We start from the raw sequence: 22,339 nt of genomic DNA on the forward strand, positions 1-22,339 counted from the left end.
TGCCGGCTACTCCTACTTCACTTTTGAAGTCAATCTAATCCTAGATCATTAGTTCGGTTGCATCCTCTTCTCATTTGCCTACGCTGAAGGCCGAGGCCAGTGAGAGCTCCTGAGGGGACACACCATTTCAGGAGTCACAGAGTTCATCTGAGAGAAGAAAACTGGAAGAAGTGTGTGTGTTACCCATTTTAGTGAGAGAGTCCAGGGCAGAAGGGAAAAGCCAGCGGTCTCCTGAGGGAAGCCTTCCCACCTGCTGCGGGCGAAGCGCTGGGAGGGGCGGCAGGCAGCCGCGCGCCCGCCCCGCCTCTCCCGCCGCGCGGCCCCGCGCCAGGGGTTCCCGTGAGTGACCCCGCGCCCAGGACGCGCAGGGGGCTGTTCGGGTGGGGGCGGGGGAGCCGCCGGGGCACCAAAATAGGAGCCGCTTGTGGTCTGGAGCTGCACTGGCAGGCAGCCTCCGTCGCGCCTCTACCAAAGATGGTCAGAGGGTCCGGAGGCGCCCCCACCCCCGCTCGCTGGTAGCCTTGCGGGCCAGCACCGCGTTCCAAAGCAGCCACCAGAGGTAGGTGCGGTGCGGACCTGCTGCCCGAGGGCCAGCTGGGCGACGACTGAGCGGGACCGAGCGCGGGAGAGCGAGGCCGCGCCGCCCGCCGAGCCCGCCGGCAGCAAACGAACAGAGACAATGGCCGCGCGGGCGCCGGGCCGTGCCGAGCGCAGCGCGTGGGGCCTCCCGCAGCGCTCCCCGCCGGCCCACACCTGTGCCGGGTGCCGAGCTGAGGGACGCGGGCAGCGGGCCCGGCGGGCGGCGCTCGGCGCCCTGGAGGCGAATCCCCCGCGCCGGGGCCCCGGGGCGGAGCGCTCTCCGGGCGGGAACCCGAGCCGGGGCCCAGGCGCGGGGCGCGCGGAAACCCCTGCGGCCGGAGCGGAGGAAGGGGCGCGGGCCTCGGGTCCCACCGCTGGTCTCTTCTGCTTGAAGCGAAAAGGCACGAGGTTTCCTTTTCTTCAGGTTTCTTCTCTAGAACATTTCTGTCACCCCCACCCATGCTTCTTGATGTCCCGGACTAATTTGAAAGAAAAAGGGAGCGAGGAGAAAAGGTGCAAGTGGGGCCGAGCGGATGCGGCCAAGCCAAGGACAGGGCTCTGCCAAGTGTGGGGTCACTTCTCTTCACCGCCTGCCCCTGGCGAGATTGCGGAGACTGAGTGAATGCTGTAGCCAAGTCAGTGTTGCTTCTTAAAGGGCAAGTGAAAAATCCGGGGGTGGGGCTCGTTTTCAGTCGAAGCCGCTCTCAGAATTTATTTTGACCACTCTACAAATTATAAAGCAGTCCGCCCACATTTTGCATTTTTCTCCTTAGGCTGCTGAACTTAGTCTAGGTTTCTGAATGATTTCCATGCTTATCAGTGATTCCAGTGAGAGTTACCTAGCATCGATTATTAGAGGTAAAATGGAAAGTTGAAAACATTTTATTTACCTCCTTTTAATTGCAGCCATGGCTCTCAAAGGACAAGAAGATTACATTTATCTCTTCAAGGATTCCGCACATCCTGTGGACCTTCTGGATGCCTTCAGAACATTTTACCTGGATGGATTATTTACTGATATCACCCTTCAGTGTCCTTCGGGCATCATCTTCCATTGTCACCGAGCTGTGTTAGCTGCTTGCAGCAATTATTTCAAGGCCATGTTCACGGCGGACATGAAGGAAAAATTTAAAAACAAAATCAAACTCTCTGGTATCCACCATGATATTCTGGAAGGCCTTGTCAATTATGCATATACATCCCAGATTGAAATAACGAAAAGAAATGTCCAAAGCCTGCTGCAGGCAGCAGATCTGTTGCAGTTCCTCTCCGTGAAGAAGGCTTGCGAGCAGTTCTTGGTAAGACACCTGGATATTGACAATTGTATTGGAATGCACTCCTTTGCGGAGTTTCACATGTGTCCAGAACTAGAGAAGGAATCTCGGAGAATTCTGTGCTCAAGGTTTAAGGAAGTGTGGCAACAAGAAGAATTTCTAGAAATCAGCCTTGAGAAGTTCCTCTTTATCTTATCGAGGAAGAATCTAAGTGTTTGGAAAGAAGAAGCTATCATAGAGCCAGTGATTAAGTGGACTGCCCATGATGTGGAAAAGCGAATTGAATGCTTGTATAATCTGCTGAGCTATATCAACATTGACATTGATCCAGTGTATTTAAAAACAGCATTAGGCCTTCAAAGAAACTGCTTGCTAACAGAAAATAAAATCCGCTCTCTAATATACAATGCTTTGAATCCTATGCATAAGGAGATTTCCCAGAGGTCCACAGCCACAATGTATATCATTGGAGGCTACTACTGGCATCCTTTGTCAGAAGTCCACATATGGGATCCTTTGACAAATGTTTGGATTCAGGGAGCAGAAATACCAGATTATACCAGAGAGAGTTATGGGGTTACATGTGTAGGACCCAACATTTATGTCACTGGGGGCTATAGGACGGATAACATAGAAGCTCTTGACACAGTGTGGATCTATAACAGTGAAAGCGACGATTGGACAGAGGGTTTGCCAATGCTCAATGCTAGGTATTACCACTGTGCAGTCACCTTGGGTGGCTGTGTCTATGCCTTAGGGGGTTACAGAAAAGGAGCGCCAGCAGAAGAGGCCGAGTTCTATGACCCTTTAAAGGAGAAATGGATCCCTATTGCCAACATGATTAAAGGTAAGCATGATTTTGTATAATCTGTCTTGTTTAGCTATTTGGGGTTAGATTAACATGTGATGCTCTTGCACATAACGTTAAAAACATTGATCATTTTGACATCTTGTAAGATGGATAGTAGATTGTGCCAATAATGATGTACAGATTGCTTACAGTCCCCTTTATATATAAGAAAACAGTAATTCATCTTACTTGTATCAAGTGTTAAAAATGTGTGTATAAGAAAAAAAATGCATGTGTAAATCAGAAGCTAACTGGGGGACCCGGTGTGAAGGCCTAGTGGCTAAATCATTGCCTACATCTGCTGGGATGCCATATGGGTGCTGGTTCATATCCCAGCTGCTCTGCTTCCCATCCAACTTCCTGCCAGTGCCTGGGAAAGCAGAAGAGGATGGCTCAAAGCCTTGGGACCCTGCACCCACCTAGGAGACTCCCAAGAAGCTCCTAGCTCCTGGCTTTGGATCAGCTCAGCTCTGGTTATCGTGGGCACTTGGGGAGTGAAGCAGCAGACAAAAGATCTTTCTCTCTGTATTTTCTTCTCTCTGTATATTTGCCTCTCCAATAAAAAAAATAAATGTTTTAAAAAGAAAAAGAACAAGACTAACCTGGGGAGTTGGTATGTACTCAAGTGGTTCACATGTCTGCCCCCCCCACGCCCCCCGTTTTTTGGATTTGATTTCAAGTCCTGGCTCCTGGCCCCTGGCTTCCTGCTGGGAAGCAATGGTGATGGGCCAAGTTCTTGCCACCCAGGTGGGAGATGAAGGTGGTATTCTGGTTCCTGGTCTCAGACCTGGCCTTTGGGGAATGAACCAGTGCATGGGTAAAGTGTGTGTGTATGTTTCAGGCACTAGCTCTTTTTTCCTCTCTGCCTGCATCTCAAATAAATAAAAATGCTAGTTGAAGAGAAAGATCTGGTTTTATGGTTTTGTTTTGTTTTTTTGTGCTTGCTTTTGAAATCAGCCCCCTTTCAGTTCTAATAAGCGGTATTTTTTCTCTCTCAGAATTTGCTGATCAGCTCTAAAGACGTCTTTCATTAATACCTTGGAAGGTTTGGTCTCCAGAGGTTTTAACAAACTGGTCTCCAAAGAGGCACATGGCTTGGTGAGGCAGGGCAGGGTGCTGAGAGGACAGGCTGGTGTTAGAGACGAGGGGTGGATAGAAATACTCTCCAGGCCCAGTGAAACAGGCTCGTTGGTGTTTCTCTGTGTCTGATTAACTTTGTATTTTCTGCTGTCTTTGGTGGTAGATGAGCCTTGTTTTCCTTTCCTTTCCTTTTTTCCTTTCCTTTTTTCCTCCCATGGGGAAAAAAAATGTTAAAATGGAAACATTAAAATGAAACCGTGTTTCATGACATCTTTTCATTAGTGCAAGGAGATGTGCAAAACAACCAGTAAGTTGTTACCAAATTTGTGGCGTTACATCCCAGATATTTCTTCCCAGGCCCTTCTGTTCTTTTTTAGTGCTAGTGAGGCTGTGGGAATTTGACCTGGTCTGGAAATCCGACTTGCTGTGATTGTTGGGTGACAAGCAGGAAGCCTGGGAGGCCAAGTGGCTCTGTGATCAGACACACTGCTTCTGGGAAATCCCAGCTTCCCACTTGCCTGCTGGTCAGTGTGGGTTAAGTCTCCCTGTGCCCTGGCGTAGTAGTCATCTATACAGTGGGGATAAATGAAATTATTTTATGCTTGTGAAGGATGAAATTAATTTGTGCTGTGAAGTTCATAGAATGGTGTCTGGCACCAAGTCAGCCCTCAGTACATAGTAGGCATGAATGTTACTTAGATGATTCACAAAATGATGTCAGCCTGGATAAGGGAGAAATGTATATATTTTAAAAATTTGTTTATTTATTTAAAAGTCAGAAGGAGGGAGAGCAAGGTCTCTTATCCTGCCTCGGCCAGGCTGAAGTCAGGAGTCTAGAATTCCGACATGTCTCCCATGTGGGTGCCAGGGGCTCAGGGAGTTGTGCCACCCTCTGCTGCTTTCTCAGGAGTAATAGCAGGGAACTGGATTCAAAGTGGAGCAGCTAGGACTCGAATTGGCGCTCTGATTACTGGCATTGTAAGCAGCAGCTTGACCCACTGCACCATAACACTGGCTGAATGTCTTTCATAGTAAGTCAGGACTGCAGTTGTTCCACATAAAGGAGATAATTGTAAACCTGTTGCTGTTTTTCTTATGCTTTGGCCTGGTGTGGTGGCTGAATGGTTAAATCCTATCCTCAAGCACCAGGATCCTTTATGGGCACCAATTACTGTCGTGCTGCTCTGCTTCCCTTCCAGCTGCCTGCCTGTGGTCTGGGAAAACAGTGGAAGGTGGCCCAAAAGCTTTGGGACCCTTCACCCTCGTGGGAAACCTGGAAGGAGCTCCTGGCTCTTGGCTTCAGATCAGCTCAGCTCGAGCCATTACTGCCATTTAAGGAATGAATCAGAGGATGGAAGATCTTTTTCTCTTTCTCTTTGTATCTACTTCTCTCCATAAATCTGACTTTCCAATAAAAATAAGTAAATCTTTAAAAAAAAAAAGGGGGGGCCCGGCAGCGTGGCCTAGCAGCTAAAGTCCTTGCCTTGAAAGCCCCGGGATCCCATATGGGCGCCGGTTCTAATCCCGGCAGCTCCAGTTCCCATCCAGCTCCTTGCTTGTGGCCTGGGAAAGCAGTAGAAGACGGCCCAATGCATTGGGACCCTGCACCCGCGTGGGAGACTTGGAAGAGTTTCCAGGTTCCCGGCTTCGGATCGGCGCGCATCGGCCCGTTGTGGCTCACTTGGGGAGTGAATCATTGGAGGGAAGATCTTCCTCTTTGTCTCTCCTCCTCTGTGTATATTTGGCTGTAATAAAATGAATAAATCCTCAAAAAAAAAAAAAAAAGGTTTTCCGTGCAAAGACACACTTAACTCCCCAAGTGGCTCCAACAGCTGGAGTTGAGCTGATCGGAAGCAAGGGGCCAGGTGCTTCTGGGTCTCCTATGCGGGTGAAGGATCCCAAGGTTTTGGATCATCCTGCACTGCTTTTCCAGGCCATTAGCAGAGAGCTGGATGGGAAGGGGAGCAGCCGGGACATGAACCAGCGCCCACATGGGATCCTGGCACTTGAAGGCGGAGGATTAGCCACACGGGCCCCTCTTGCTGCTTTTTGCATTTGCCTGAGCTTGAGCCTGACTCTTCTTTAAAAGAAATAAATTCAACTGTTTTAGCAACTATTATGCACATAGGTGCATTTCTCCTTCTGTTTCTTAATGACAAGGTAGCCACTTTTGTGGTTCCGTAGGTCAGAGCATTTTTGGGTAGAGTCTAATTTCAAATTCATTTCCTAATGTTGAGTTAGGAATATGACATCGAAAGAGGAAATAAATACTTGGCAGCTCAGGTATTTAAATCTTTTCTTTTTTTAAAGATTTATTTATTTGTATTGGAAAGGCAGATATACAGAGAGGAGGAAAGACAGAAAGATCTTTGTCCGATGAGTCACTCCCCAAGTGATGGCAACAGCCGCTGCTGTGCTGATCTGAAGCCAGAAACTTCCTCCAGATCTTCCACGTGGGTGCAGGGTCCCAAGGCTTTGGGCTATCCTTGACTGCTTTCCCAGGCCACAAGCAGGGAGCTGGATGGGAAGTGGAGCTGCTGGGATTAGAACCGGCACCCTTATGGGATCCCAGCACATTCAAGGCGAGGACTTTAGCTGCTATGCCACTGCGCCGGGCCCAAATCTTTTCTTCTTTTTTTTCGTGTTGTAACTGTCCTGCTTATAAATCATCTTTTTTTAAAAGACTTTTTAATTTTTATTGGATATACAGATTTACAGAGGGGAAAGAAAAGATCTTCCGGCTGCTGGTTCACTTCCCAAATAGGTAGAATGGCCTGAGCTGAGATGATCCAGTGCCAAGAGCCAGAAGTTTCTTCTGGGTCTCATGTGGGTGCAGGGTTTCAAGGCTTTTGGACCATCCTCTACTGCTTTCTCAGAACACAAACAGAACTGGATGGGAAGTAGAACAGCCAGGACACAAACCAGTACCCATATGGACTTTGCAAGGGGAAGATTAACTTGTTGAGCCAATGCATCTGCCCGTATAAATCAGCTTTTATCTTGGAGTAAATGTGAATCAGGAGATTGAACGGCACCCAGCATGTAGCAGCGCTAGGTAATACTTGATTGAAAGACTAAATTGATGTTTTCAACTAAAATGGGCTTCATTGTTTTTCTTCCTCTCTTCTTATTCCACTTCTGAAGTGTCCTTCCTGTTCTGTGCATCGGTTTTTCCCAGATTTCGAAAATCGAGGATCAGTGTGGTTTGTCTCAGAATCATCAAGGTCTAACGTTTTCCTTTTGTCTCTTGCTTTGGTGCCCTTCCCTTCAATCACATCGTTGATAGTGCTTGTCTGGATCAGTTCCCCACTCTATCTAATGTTCCTTTTCAGGCCCTCTCTCACTCTGTTTAAAAAAGCTTAAAGGGTCTGGCACGATGGCCTAGCAGCTGAGATCCTCGCCTTGGACGCACCAGGATCCCATACGGGTGCCAGTTCTAATCCCGGCAGCTTCACTTCCCATCAGCTCCCTGCTTGTGGCCTGGGAAGGCAGTCGAGGACGGCCCAAAGCCTTGGGACCCTGCACCCACGTGGGAGACCTGGAGAAGGTTCCTGGCTCCTGGCTTTGGACCGGCTCAGCAGCGGCTGTTGCCATCACTTGGGGAGTGAATCATTGGATGCAAAATCTTCCTCTTTTTCTCTCCTCCTCTCTGTATATCTGACTTTCCAATAAAAATAAATACATCTTTAAAAAAAAGCTTAAAAACCTTGCTGAATTTTAAGCCCGGATGCCTACTTGACCATCAAGATCCTTTTCCTCGTGATTTTAGTTTACTGCGTCAGCCTTAACTCCTCTGTGTTACCTGCCCTGTCTAACTGTGCGTGGTAGATTCTGTCACTGGCTCTGCTCTGCTTGACAGGGCTTCCTGTCACCTCCATGGTGACAGAGCTGTCGCTAGCAAAGCCGTAGTCAAATTCTGCCACCTTCTGCTGTGATTCTCCTAGTCAAAAGCTGCAAGCATTCAGTAGTTCCTTTCTTTTTTTTATGGTTGATCTTCCATTCTGTATCTTGTGTTCTAGTTACTTGTGTCTGTGTTTTGTCCGGTCTTAAAAGAGGTTGAGGAATCATCCTTGCTTTTATCTCTCACTGCATCTAACCCAAAGCCTTGCAGCTACTCTGAACAATGAACTTCGCTCAGAATTCACTGCAAAAAAAGAGGGAAAATTCAATCTGAAGATGTCATTTGAATTACACACAGGTGTGGGAAATGCTACTGCCTGTGTCTTACATGAAGTTATCTATGTCATTGGCGGTCACTGCGGCTACAGAGGAAGCTGCACCTATGACAAGGTCCAGAGCTACAATTCCGATATCAATGAATGGAGCCTCATCACCTCCAGTCCACATCCAGGTAACACAATACCTTCTCAAACAATGTGTGTTGTGCTGCTGTTTAGCAAATGGCTAGCTAAAAATAGGCCGGAAATAGAAAAGTGCTAACTTTATGAAATACTATGCATAAATGTAATTAAAAAGTTTAAGAATATTTTTGTATATTCATGTGATAATTTTTAGATTCCAGTTAGGTAGTGTCTATAATTATTTTTTGATGTCTATAATTATTTTTTGATCATACAACACATTTTAAGTCTATGTGTATGGAAATAATAGATGCTTTTTAAATGTTTTTTTACTTAGTTTTTTTTCTTATATTTTATTTTGTTATGGATTTTAATGTAGGCTATATATAAAAATGCTGGTTTTTAAAGATTTGTTTGTTTTTATTTGAAAGGCAGATTTTACAAAGAGAGAGAGGTAGACAGGTCTTCCATCCAATGGTTCACACTGAAAATGGCCAAATGGCCAGAGGTAAGGTGCTCTGAAATGAAAGCCAGGAGCTGCTTTCAAGTCTGCCCTGTGGGTGCAGCGGCCCAAGGACATGAACTATCCTCCAGTATTCCCACAGACTCCTAGCACAGAGCTGGATCAGAAGCAAAGCAGTCAGGACATGCTCTGTTGCCCATATAGGATGATAGCGCCTGCAGGAAGATTAACTTGCACCAGCCCCTGTCAGTTAGGGTTTGGACCGTTCTCCACTGCTTTCCCAAGGCACAAGCAGAGAGCTGGATGGGAAGTGAAGCTGCCGGGATATGAACCAGCATCCATCCAGAGACAGAGAGGAAGATCTTCTATCCAATGATTCACTCCCCAAGTGGCTGCAACGGCTGGAGCTGAGCTGATCCAAAGCTAGGAGCCAGGAACTTCTTTCTAAGTCTCCCACTCGGGTGCTGGGTCCCAAGGCTTTGGGCCGTCCTCGACTGCTTTCCCTGGCCACAAGCAGGGAGCTGGATGGGAAGTGGTGCTGCTGGGATTAGAACTGGCGCCCGTATAGGATCCTGGTGTGTTCAAGGCGAGGACCTTAACCACTGCGCTATTGCACCAGGTCCCCACCTAGTATTTTTGAAAGGTCAGATTCCAGCCCAAATAGTCTGACTTGGAACCTATGCTTTTTGTTTTGGAACCTATGTTATTTGTTTGTTTGTTTGTTTTGTTTTATTTTGTTTTTAATTGGAAGAGCAGATGTACAGAGAGGCAGAGAGATGGGAAGATCCTGTTTTGGAACCTATATTCTTAGGAACTTTATCTTATTTAAACCTTAAAAGTTAGATGTTATTCTGGCTATTTCATGGAAAGATTTATCTTAAAATCCAATATCTAAAAAGTGAGATTAGCAAATTAGAGGGTAGTTATGTCCATTATAAATTTACTATGTATATTTTTATACAGACCCAAAATACAAGCATCCCATTTATTAGCTACTTTGAAAGCTAAAAGGCAGTACTTCTGTCAAAGTACTAAAAGCCATGAAAAATTGAAAATCAAGCCAAAGCAATCAAATTTCAGTAAAACTCAACAGGAGCATATAATTTCACTTACAAAGTTTCAGTTTGGGGGCCCGGCATTGTTGCCTAGCAGCTAAAGTCCTCTCCTTGCACATGACAGGATCCCAAATGGCCATCGGTTCTAATCCCAGCAGCCCTGCTTCCCATCCAGCTCCCTGCTTGTGGCCTGGGAAAGCAGTCGGGGACCGCCCAAAGCCTTGGGACCCTGCACTTATGCGTGGGAGATCTGGAGAAAGCTCCTGCTTTCAGATCAGTTCTGCTCCGGCCATTGCGGCCACTTGGCTAGTGAATCATTGGACGGAAGATCTTCCTCTTGTCTCTCCTGCTCTCTGTATATCTGACTGTTATTCTGCCTATTTCATGGAAAGATTTATCTTAAAATCCAATACCTAAAAAGTGAGATTAGTAAATTAGAGGGAAGTTATGTCCATTATAAATTTACTATGTATATTTTTATATATCTTCTGGCCAATGATTCACTCCCCAAGTGAGCGCAACAGCCGGTGCTGTGCTGATCCGAAGCCAGGAACCAGGAATCTCTTCCAGGTCTCCCATGTGGGTGTAGGGTCCCAAAGCTTTGGGCCGTCCTCGACTGCTTTCCCAGGCCACAAGCAGGGAGCTGGATGGGAAATGGAGCTGCTGGGGCTAGAACCGGTGCCCATATGGGATCCCGGGGCGTTCAAGGTGAGGAGCTTAGCCACTAGTCCACGCTGCTGGGCCCAAAAAGTAAATAAATCTTAAAAAAATAAAAGTTTCAGTTTGTATTGAACTTTTTCTTGGCAAAATGAGTAGACATTCCAAATTACTGCCTTTTGTAATATATGCCGTTAGGCTCTCAGTTATTAGAACATTTTTGACCTGGCCTGCGGCACATATTTACAATTCAGGAAAGTTAATGTAAAAGTCATGATTTCTAACCTTAACAAAAGTTGTAAGCTCTGGCACCCCTGCTTGACAGCAGTCACTGGAACCGTGTAGCAGCCGTTGCTGTTGGGGTGTGTTCTCCTCTTGACCCGGCTGCCCCACAGTGTCTTCCATTCTGGTCCCATCACGCATGTAGGCTGCTGCTTTACCTCTGCCCGACCTGCTTTTTTGGCAGTTTATTATCCTTTTAAGCTCTTAAATGTGTATGCAGCAGCCTTCACTGACTAATGGCAAGGGGTGCTGCCTACACATTTCATAGCACCTGCCTGAGGAAGGCAAAATGTCAGTATGGATTCAGCTTTAAACATATCCATGGCTTAGACCCAGAAGAAATGATTATTATTATTTTTAAATTATATTACAAATGTTATCTTTTTATCTTAATCTCTTTGAGCGGTAGGTTTGTATAACTGAAAATCATGAGACCATATAATTTTATAAATTTGAAATGGTATGTTTTGAAACCCTACATCAGGAAAGCTTATATTCTAGCAATTATGTAAGACACAAAGACAGATAAGTTCCACTCTGTGCTACCACAGAATCTAGTAGCAACTATCCATGAAAGTGGGACAGTTCTTGGGAGGTTCTGTATACACAAATGCTATTGAAATTGAGAATAGAGAGAATTTGAATTTACTCAGCAGATGGCCTCAATGACCATGGCTAGGCCAGGCAAAATTCAAGAGCTGGAAACTTTATCTGGGTCTCCCTCGTGTGTGGCTGGGGCCCAAGCATTTGGGCCATCTTCTGCTGCTTTCTTAGGCCATTAGAAGGGAGTTGGATGGGAAGTGGTGCGACTGGGACATGAAATGGCATGCATGTGGGGTGCCAGCATTGAAGGCCGTGGCTTTCCTTGCTATACCACAGCACTGGCCCCAGCAAAGCAGTTTATGAAGAAGGGCTTTTCTGGCAGGAAGTCAACCCAATGAAAGAAGGAGAGGAAGTTGTAGGTATCTTATTTTCTTGGGAGTAGACATGAATGAAATAAATATAAGAAAGTAGAGTTAGGGATTAGGATGGGAGAGTTCAGTTATGGAACATATCATGGAAGGCTTTGATTGGTATGGTCTGAAACATTTAGCAGGGGTAGGGAATGTGTGGCTCACAGATAATAGCTCAAAACCTACAAAATTATTTCATCTGGTCCTGTCAAGGCAACCGCAGATTGGACTCAGTATTACTGTAGCAGATTAATTTTTAACTTGATAGTTTTGTATGGCCCATGAATGATGTGATTAAGAATCCAAATGGCCCTTTGCAGGACAAAAGGTTCCTCAGCCCAAATAATGGAGACCCATCAAAGGTTACAGAGCCCTGGTTTCAAGATAATTCCTTTAAGATTAGACTGAGAGGAAGGGAGATCTGCTCAGACTATTATAACTAATCAGGTGAGAGATGCGGAGAAAACCTTAAGTGGGAGGTGTGGATGAGAGGGGCCAATGAGAGGAGTAGGGTTGACTCAGTAGCTGATTGCCTCCTTAGCTGGCTGAGGGTATACAGGAGATAAGGGGAGAAAGGAATTGACAGCCATTCCAAGGTCCTCGGCCAGTTATCTGGGAGGACAGAACATACTGAAAGAGGAACCGAGAGTTGAGAATGGTAGGAAGATGATGAGCTCACTTTTGTAGCTTCAGGTGAAGGGGTAGTTGGATAGCCTAAAAGAGCTGTCCAGCAAGCAGTGGAAAATGTGGGTCTGCAATTTCAGGAGGAAGGATGTAGCTAAATATAGAGATCTGGGAATTGTTTGCTTGCTTGATGGCCATGGGGATGAGGTTGAATGAAATGCCTTGGGAAAGTGCAGAGAGCAGACAGCTGTGGGCAGAATCCTGGGAAATGGTCTGACTTGTGAAGACATGTGAGAAGCAGTACTTGATCGATGGGCAAGTGGCTTAAACTCTGGAGCCTAACTTACCAGCAAAATAAGGAACCTAGTCTGATCCCAGTTTCTTGCAAAGTGCTCTCTTGAAGTCAGCAGATGATGGCTTCCTGCCGCACATGTGGGAGATGCAGATGAAGTTCAGGCTCCTAGCTTTGGCCTGGCCTACCCCTGGCTGTTGTTGTTGAATGAATTATCAGACAATTAATAGATTTTTCTTTTCTTTTCTCTTTTTTCTCTTTTTCTTTTCCCCTTCATGACTCCCTCCCTCTCTTGTTTCCTTCTTTCCTTCCTTCTTCCCCTTTCCCCCTCTCTGTCCCTCCCTTCCTGCCCTGTTCCTTTCAAATAAAAATGAAAGTCAGTCTGGGGTCACCACTGCCGTGAAGTAGGCTAATCATCCACCTGCAGCACCAGCATCCCTTATGGGCACCAGTTTGTGTCCCGCCTGCTCCACTTCAAACTGAGCCCCCTGCTTATACCCTGGGAAAGCAATGGAGGATGGCTCAAATCCCTGGGCCCTGCACCCACATGGGAGACCTTCAGGTCAGCTTAGCTCTGGTTGTTGCAGATATTTGGGGAGTGAACCAATGGATGGAAGTTCTCTCTCTCTCTCTTTCTCTGTGTCCCTGTTTCTGTCTCTCTCTCCTCACTCCTATCTGTACCTCTGCCTTTGCAATAAAAAGAAACCCTAAAAAGTGAAAATCTATCAATAAATAAAGTAAAAATAAGGAAACTAGACTATATGTGTTTTACAGGTCCTTTCAGTAAGAAATATCTTAGGAAAACAACTTAATTGCATTTGCATTCATTATTGTGGTTGTCTCTGAGCCCTTGTATTACTTTGTTCATGTCACTCATGCCACACTGAATAGACAGTGCCACATCTTTGCTTGATATTTATGTGTAAACTCTTTAAGCTGTGGTTGGTGACATTATTCCATGCTTAGTTTGAGCTTATTCATTTATTTATCCAACATTTTCAGTGCATTTCTGTATATACAGTGCTTGGAGCACAGTAAAGAAGACATAGTACTTTACCCTTAGTAGTTTCGAAGAGTTGACAAGGAAAAGGGCAGTTAGGGTTGAAGAAGTGAAAGTTCCCATTAACAGTAATAGTATTTGGGTAGCAGGAGGAAAACCTGTCAAGAAGACATCATTTGAAGCATCTTTGGTGCTACAGGAAGATTGAGATTATGTGTCTTAACACAAGAATCAAATAAGGGTCCAGCATTGTGGCACAGTGAGTAAAGCTGCTGCCTTCATGCCCAGCATCCCATGTGGTTACCAGTTCAAATGCTGCTCCCTGGTCCAGCTCCCTGCTAATGCACTTAGGAAAACAAATAGGATGCCCCAAGTGCTGAGGTCCTGGCCCCACCTGGGAGACACAGATTAAGTTCCTGGCTGCTAGCTTTGCTCTGTCCCAGTCCTGAGCCCATTTGGGGAGTGAACCAGTGAATGGCGATTCTGTCTTTCCCTCTATCTCTGTAACTCTGCCTTTCAAATAGTGAAGTCTTCATAATAAGAGTAAAATAATGTTTTACAAATATTTGAAACAGCTTAGTTGTACAAAGCCCTATATGCATGTTACTGGAAAGTAATCAAGAAGTTTTTTTTTAAGAGACTTTTTCTTTTATTTTAAAGGCAGCTTTAGAGACAGACAGATATTCTGTCCACAGATTTATTGCCCAACTGGCCACAGTGGCCAAAGTTGGGAGCCAGGAGTCCTCGACACTTGGGCCATTTTCCACTGCTTTCCAAGGCCCTTGACAGGGAACTGGATCGGAAGTGGAGCAGATGGGACCCGAACCAACACACATAAAGGATGTCCTTGATATAGGTCAAGGCTTAGTGTGCTACACCATGGCACTGATCTCCGTTATATATATATTTTTAAGTCAGTGAGTTTTTATGAAGTAAGAGAATTCTTATTTTCTTGGATGTCAGACACTTGAGACTAGGATGTGGAATCAAAGCCTATCTTCCAAGACTTTCCTTAGTATTCAAAATTTTGGTAGGATGAACTCTACAGGTATGAGAGGTTGGTTTCCATTCTTAGAGAAAATCATACTCCTCTTCCTACATGCTGTCTAAAGAGGAGTTAGTCTATAAGAAGAGCAACAATAACATGGGCTCACATTGTGGTGTAGGAGGGGACAGGTGCAGCTCATTCATTAACCCAGTAAACCTCTTTAGGTTTCTTATGTGCCAGCCACTTGCTGTTCTCCAGCTGGGTATAGAGCAGTGGACAGGAAATAGTTACTGCTCTGTTAAGACGGGGAGAAAGACATGAAATACACCAGATAACAAGAAGTGCAATGGAGACATAGTGCAGAGATGCCTTGACTGGCCGCTTCATTATGGATGTTCAGGGAGGGCTCTCCTAGGAGGTGATGGTATGATAAGATTTGAGTGACACAAAGGAGGCAGCTGTGCACAGACCTGGGAGGTGGAGTGTATTGGAGCAAGCATTTTCCTAGCTGTGATATAAGTGTCACTGACAAATCCTCCTCTTCCTGCAGGACTGCAGCTGCAAGTACTTATGTGTGTTTTATGGCTGGTATCTCAAAGAGTGAACATACAGGCTGGGAGTGATGCTGCAAGTAGGGGCTAGGGCGAGGCAGACAACACACTGAAGGCACAGAATTTGAGGAATCCTCCTTGCATTTTACAGCCTAGGTCCCTCACTAGGTTGCTCCTCCCCACAACAAGCAGTAGGCTTGTGGGCTATCCTAGGCTTTGAAGTGCCAGCAGGTTAGAGTGCAGAGAAGGAGGTAAATAAAATGAGAAACACTACAGTAGCCCAGGAGGTGGACACATTAGGGGCAGACCCCCTTGCCCAGGACCACAACCCTGCCAAGCAGCCCCTTGCCTGAGGGTACTTGTTAGATTCTCTGAGAATGACAACTGCTGTGCTTTACAGAGATGGGTGTATGTTTCTCTAACTTCCGGCATTCCTACCTGCCAACAGTGTGAGAAAAGCAAGCCAGACCATCTTGTGTGGCACCGGTAACATCAGACATTTGAGAGTACACACCACTGGTGACAGGAATAGCTGCTGAGCCCTCGAGGGACCAACCCCAGTTCCCTGGTGGGCCTGCCTGCGTTGGAGGGGGGCTCCACTGTGCCTGTGGTTTACAGGTGACAGCAAATCCTGGGTGTCAGTGTTGGGCAAGCTGCAAAAGGGCAGTGGTCTGAGGTATGAGTTCTTTCTTGGCACTTGCAGGGCCAATTTAAGGATGGCTATGTAGCAAGAACACATACATGGATGTTCAGCGTCAGGATACAGCAGTGTGGACCAGAATTAAACTGTCATCACTACTTGTGTGTGTGCACGTGCGCTGAATCATAGAGGGTCATGACATCACCATACTATGGTAACTCTTATTTGTCTTTCTGCAAACTCTTTCTTTTTAAAAGAATATGGATTGTGCTCAGTTCCATTTGAAAGCAAGCTGTATCTAGTCGGTGGACAAACTACAATCACAGAGTGCTACGACCCTGAACAAAACAAGTGGAGAGAAATTGCTCCCATGATGGAAAGAAGGATGGAGTGTGGTGCTGTCATCATGAACGGATGCATTTATGTCACTGGAGGATATTCCTACTCCAAGGGAACATATCTTCAGAGTATTGAGAAATATGATCCAGAGCTGAACAAGTGGGAAATTGTGGGTAACCTTCCCAGTGCCATGCGGTCTCATGGATGTGTTTGTGTGTATAATGTCTGATGGTGTCTACAGAAATGACCAAGTAATCACTGTTTTTGGGTGAGTGAAAAGAAAAATCAGGGAGGAATACAAGGTATGGAATCCCCTACTGATGGTGGTCTGACAATGTCAGGACCTAGATAAATGATAATTGCGAACCCTACCGTGCTCCCAAATACAGTGATAAATAGTTAAGAAGAACCATCTGCATATATACAGTTGAATTAGTGGAGGAGTTAACTCCCATAGTTTTTGCTTTCCAAAGGTCATCGGGGATGTTTAACTTGGGTACAAGGTGAAAGAACCTTTGTAGGGCATCTTTTCTTCCTGGTAGCGTCAACACTGGGTGTAGGTCAAAATCATTCTTTGTAATGAGATGTCTCTTCAGAGCCTGTAATGTAATGGATAGTGTATATTAAGTTCCATGTATCCAACAAGAATTTGAAATTTAAAGAGAGAATCTTCTCTACCTCTACAAAACCTACATTGAAAATGTTTTTCACCTTTATTTCACAATATTTGGAATGTGAAATTATTTTAAATATGCTTCTTTTACCTTTGTACCATATCTAATTTATTGTTTTTCTTTATTTACTGACTACCAGAGATAGACAAAATAGTATGTGAAATATTATTACTGTTCAAAAAGTTTACAAACTAGATTTGAAAGACCAAGTCTGCTAAATTGCAGAGAAAATACTCGAACATTTGCCAGTGGTATGGGCTATTTGTATTTTTTTGCTTTGGTGCACATTGCTTGTGTAGGTCTTTAAGCATAACAGAAAATTTAGGCTTATATGTAAATATGTGTCTGCATCTAAAGTTGAGTTTCTGAACCAGAAAGCATGTAGATCAGTTGTGCGATAGTAGAAAATAAACTGACAAAAAGAAATTTACATTAATTTTCTAGCTCTGCTACTAGCTAGCTTTGTGGCTTGAGTTGCTTAACCTTTCCTTGATTAGACCTGCCAACCCTGGCACCGTGGGTCATAGTTGTGCCTAGGTACAGATCCCTCCTCTCCTGCAGCCAGGGGTGGCTTGAGTGGCATCTGCCTCTGGTTCAGAAACCCCTTTGTCCATTTCCTCCAGTGTGCCTACAGGATAGCTTTCCACAGGTGCCATAACATGGGAAACGTTGGGAAGCATTGCTTTAGTTAACTCACCTCGACTTTTAGTTATCTAGATGACATCTATTCTACCCTCTTCATTTTTTGAAAAAGAAGTAATATTTTTAACTTTAAATTCTCAAATTTAAGACTACCTAATACTTTGACTTAATAAACTTTTAGAAAACTGTTTAGTGCATTAATTCCAGGTAGCATTTTTGCTTTAAAGATTTATTTTATTTTTATTGGAAAATCAGAGCTAAAGAGAGAAGAGACAGAGAGGCAAGATCTTCCATCCGCTGGTTCACTCCCCAAGTGGCCACAGTGGCTGGAGCTGAGCCAATCTAAAGGCAGGAGCCAGGAGTTTCTTCCGGGTCTCCCACACGGGTGCAGGGTTCCAAACTTTGGTCTATCCTCAACTGCTTTTCCAGGCCACAAGCAGGGAGCTGAATGGGAAATGGAGCAGCCGGGATTAGAACCAGCGCCTATATGGGATCTTGGTGAATATAAGGTGAGGACTTTAGCTGCTTAGGCTACCATGTCAAACCCTCCAGGTAGCATTTTAAATACAACTCTTTGATGTTACAATATGGTAGGACAGAGTAAGGGTCATAAAAATTACTCTTTCCTTTGCTCCCTAAATTATTTTGACCTGAAGGATAATACACAAAAAAGTAAATGCACGAAGGTGTTTATATCTATCCTAGTTATAAATACCAAGAAGTTGGAAATAGTTACATGTCACAGAATAAAGTGGGCTAATAAAATAGGGAAGTGTTACAGTGCCACTAAAGTAATTATTTGGAAGTTTGTAGACACATGGATGATTCCAGGCTATGGTAAGTAAAATGAGCTCATTACAAAATGGTATGCACACTATGGTTGTAACTCTGTAAAGTATGCATGTGGGAGGCAGTGTGCAAAAGAAATCTATTGTGTTAGTATAGAGGGGCTATGGAATGATGCTGAATTTATTTAATCTTTCTTTAATATTTCTTTGTACTTTCAAAAAATAAACAAATTACTATATACATGGTAAGTCTGCTTGAATGTAGGCCAATTGGGTTGACAGTCTGAATTAGTGAAACAACTGATAGAGACTATTTCAAACTATAATTGAATTACAGCATCTCTTTTTTACTCTCAAGGCGATTCAGTTATTAATAGTGGATTAATAATGTATTGCCCAGTAGCACTTTAGCGATTAGCTTTGTGGGACAGGTGAGAACAGTTATGATCACTGTGTATCCGTCCCATAAAGCCCTGATGCAGGCCTGGACTGCTCTGGAGTTCTTCCCTCTCTCAGACACAGTAGAAGTCTCACTCTCACCTCTGAAGAACTAACTGCAGGGCTGTCATTGTGGCACAACAGGTTAAGCTGCCACCTGTGATGTCAGCATCCTAGCAGTAATTCAAAGTCCTGATTGTTCCACTTTCTGTCTAGATCCTTACTAATGTTCCTAAGCAAGCAGCAGCAAATGACCTAAAGCTTTGGACCCTGCTGCCATTTTAGATCAGGCTGGAGTTTCTGGGTTCAGGGCTTGTTCTGGCCCAGCCCTGACTGTTGCATCCTTTTGGGGAGTGAACAGTGCATTGGGAGTCCATCTTTTAGCCTGGAAGTAGAGATGCATACTGCATTGTATCCTCACATCTGGATATGATAGTCTCCATTTCACAGTTACTATACATCCCTTTAAATGAAAAGCCACAAAACAAAATAAACAACAGGAAGAAAAAAAAGAAATTAGTAACACCATGAAGTTAAATAACATGCTACTGAATGACTAATGTGTCGCTGAAGAAATGAAAAAAAAAATGAAGAGCCTTCTTAAAGAAAATGGTGCTTCTGTATGATCTATGAGTCATTGAAGAATTCAATCAGAAGAAAGTGTTTTGAAGAGATGAAACTAACAAAAAAACCCCAAAATCTGTGAGATATAGTTTCTGCTGATCTTTGTTGGCGAGATATGTTTCCTGTAGGCAACAAATAAATGGGTTTTGTTTTTTAATCCAGTCTACTAATCTATGATGTTTGATTGATGAGTTTAAGCTGTTTACATTCAGAGTAAATACAACAGGTAGTAATTTGGTCCTGTCATTTTAGCAATGGGTTGTTCATTGATTTAGTCTTCTGTTGTTATTTTAAGGGATGCTCTTCACGTTTGCCTTTGGTTTTGGTGGGTGCTATTCCTTTTATCTGTCAAGATAACATCTTTAAGTATCATTTGTAGGGCAGGTTTGGAAGAGGCATATTCTTTTAAGTTTTCTTTACTGTGGAAGAATTTTATTTCATTTTCAAAGACAAAGGAAACCTTTGCTGGGTATGTTATCCTGGGCCAACAAGTTTTTGCTTTTAGAACCTGGAATATGTCACTGCATTCTCTTCTGACCTGCAGTGTTTCCTATGAGAGATCAGCTGTGAATTTAACTGGCATTCCTTTATATGTCAATTAATTTTTTTCACTTGCACATATAAGGATATTTCCTTTGTTGAAGAGAGCTTGCTTATCATGTGTCTTGGTGAAGATCACTTTTGATCAAGCCTGTTGGGAGTTCTGTGCCCCTCCTGGTTGTTGTTTCCCAATTCTTTCTCTAGATTAGGGAAAATTTCCCTTATTATTTCATTAAATTTTTTTTTTAAGATTTATTTATTGTATTACAAAGTCAGATATACAGAGAGGAAAATCTTCCATCCAATGATTCACTCCCCAAGTGAGCCGCAACGGACCGATGCGCGCCGATCCAAAGCCGGGAACCTGGAACCTCTTCCGGGTCTCCCAGGCGGGTGCAGGGTCCCAAAGCCTTGGGCCATCCTCAACTGCCTTCCCCGGCCACAAGCAGGGAGCTGGATGGGAAGTGGAACTGCCGGGACCAGAACCGGCACCCATATGGGATCCCGGGGCTTTCAAGGCAAGGACTTTAGCCGCTAGACCACGCCACCGGGCCCGATAAACTCAGTATGTTAAAGATGACATCTTTGTTGGGGTTAATGTACAAAGGTTTTTGTCCTAACAACTGTCAATTACTATTAAGTGTCAATATATGCATACACATATCCACATATATGAGAAGACTTCAAAAAGCAAAAGTTCATGAAAAATTCATGATGAGAAAAGTACAGATGAATTTGACACTTTTGGGCACCTAAGTAACCCTGTTATTTAATTCTGTTTTCCATAAACTTCGTGAAGTCCCTCAAATCAGTTTATAAGATCAGTATAACATTATTTTTTATAGAATTATCAAATGCCGATACTGATACTAAAATCTAAAGAGTTCAATATTAAATTAACTCCATTGTCAAACAATCAAGTGTATTTTAATTTTTATTGCAGATGAGGGCCCGGTGCCATAGCGTAGTGGTTAAAGTCCTCACCTTGCACACGCCGGGATCCCATATGGGTGCCAGTTCTAATCCTAGTGGCCCTGCTTCCCATCCAGTTCCCTGCTTGTGGCCTGGGAAAGCAGTGGATGACGGCCCAAGGCCTTGGGACCCTGCATCTGCGTGGGAAACCCGGAAGAGCTCCTGGCTCCTGGCTTCGGATTAAAAAAGTCAAAAAAAAAATTTAATTGCAGATGTTAAATATAGCATCGTGTAATAGTATGTAATAGTCTTTAGTAAAATCATGATGAGAGGTCAGTGTTGTTGCCTTGCAGATTAAGCCACTACCTGCACCACTGGGACCCACTGGACGCAGTATGTGTTCCATCTCCTTACTTCCAGATGAAGTTCCTGTCTTCTGGCTTTAGCTTAGCGCTGCTGTTGTGGCCATCTGGGGAGTGAAATAGCAAATGGAAAAATCTCCCTTTCCTCTAAGGTTTGTTTTTGTTTTTGAGATTTAGCTACTTTCGTTTTCATTGGAAAGGCAAAGGATTAGTCAGACCATCATGCCAACCCTTTCCTGTAAGATTTTAAGCAAAATCTTTAGAACTTCTCTGTGGCTACTGTTAAGCATCTTCCTCAAGCCCCCAGGAAATATTGCAGATTCCAGCCGGCCACGTCATAAGGATGTTTTGTATGGGTTCAGGAAGAGACACCAAGTTGCATTTATATACACAAGATTGTGAATGTACTTTTTTCTTTTCGTTGAAACCCAACCACAAGATTGTATGTCTGCAAGTAACTGCAGAGGTTCTTATTGGAGCTTTTGAAATGCTGACACTGTGTATGTCAGCCTTAACCAGGGGTAGCCAGTTACTGCCCTGCTCCTCCAGCATGTTCAACTTTTACTAATAAGGCTGACTAAGCACATGTAATCTGGAAATACTCTTAGCAAAGCCTGTCAGGTGCTATAACTAGGGAAGTACATCTTTCATTTCTAAGGCCACAGATAAACACTGTTACTAGTTCTTTCCTGGATAAGTAAGTACACAAAGGTGGTATCTGTATAATTTTTTTTAATGTCTACAGCCTTCTATCTCTTCAGCATTTTCCCCTTCACACCTTCCACACACAGGAAATGAATCACAATTTTCCTGCCAAAGGATTTATGACACTGTGCACAGGCAGATATTTGAGTTAAACATTATAACATTATTAGAGACCGGGGTTGTTGTATAGTTTGTGAAGCCATTGCCTGCAACAGTGACATCCCATTTGGGTTCAAGTCCTGGCTGCTCCATTTCTGATCCAGCTCCCTGCTGGTAGCCTAGGAAAAGCAGCGGAACATGGTACAAGTGTTTGAGACCCTGCAACCATGTGTGAGGCCCAGAAGAAATTCCTGGCTCCTGGTTTCATCTTGGCCCAGTCCCAGCTGTTGTGACCATCTGGGGAGTGAACCAGCAGATGGTAGGTGTCTTTCTCTCTCCTCTCCCCCCTACCCTCCCTCGTTTTCTGTAACTTGGATTTTAAAATGTTTTGTCAAAGTTTGTCTTTTACTTAAAAAGCAGATTTGCAAAGAGGAGAGACAGAGAGAGAGAGATCTTCCATCTGCTGGTTCTCTTCCCAAATGGCCACAGCAGCCAAAGCTGAACCCAGTCTGAGTCAGAAACCACGGGTTTCTTTTGAGTCTGCCACATGGACGCATGGGGCCAAGGACTTAAACCATTTTCCACTGCTTTGCTAGGCCATCAGCAGGGAGCTGGATGGGAAGTAGA

At 44.4% G+C, this 22,339-nt stretch overlaps 1 protein-coding gene across 2 annotated transcripts; it reads left to right on the forward strand.

The window, feature by feature from the left end:
* Nucleotides 1-183: 183 nt before the first annotated feature.
* Nucleotides 184-18,438, forward strand: KLHL23 (kelch like family member 23). 2 transcript variants are annotated; one of them, XM_058664604.1, is made up of 4 exons: nucleotides 185-559; nucleotides 1,486-2,700; nucleotides 7,982-8,134; nucleotides 15,847-18,438. In XM_058664604.1, exons 2-4 carry the CDS (start codon nucleotides 1,488-1,490, stop codon nucleotides 16,155-16,157), a joined length of 1,677 nt encoding a protein of 558 aa, XP_058520587.1. In that variant the 5' UTR covers nucleotides 185-559; nucleotides 1,486-1,487; the 3' UTR covers nucleotides 16,158-18,438. The 2 variants fall into 2 exon arrangements, with proteins under 2 accessions (XP_058520588.1, XP_058520587.1); XM_058664605.1 differs by lacking the exon at nucleotides 7,982-8,134 and having other exon boundaries at nucleotides 184-559.
* The last annotated feature ends 3,901 nt before the right edge of the window (nucleotides 18,439-22,339 follow it).

This window comes from Ochotona princeps, chromosome 5 (genome assembly GCF_030435755.1).
Source record: "Ochotona princeps isolate mOchPri1 chromosome 5, mOchPri1.hap1, whole genome shotgun sequence".
Classification (NCBI taxonomy): domain Eukaryota; kingdom Metazoa; phylum Chordata; class Mammalia; order Lagomorpha; family Ochotonidae; genus Ochotona; species Ochotona princeps.

Coding starts and splice junctions, on each gene's coding strand:
- KLHL23 (XM_058664604.1), top strand. CDS start 1,488: ATGGCTCTCAAAGGACAAGAAGATTACATTTATCTCTTCAAGGATTCC. Junction 2,701..7,981: donor TATTGCCAACATGATTAAAG/GTAAGCATGATT, acceptor AATTACACACAG/GTGTGGGAAATGCTACTGCC. Junction 8,135..15,846: donor CACCTCCAGTCCACATCCAG/GTAACACAATAC, acceptor TCTTTTTAAAAG/AATATGGATTGTGCTCAGTT.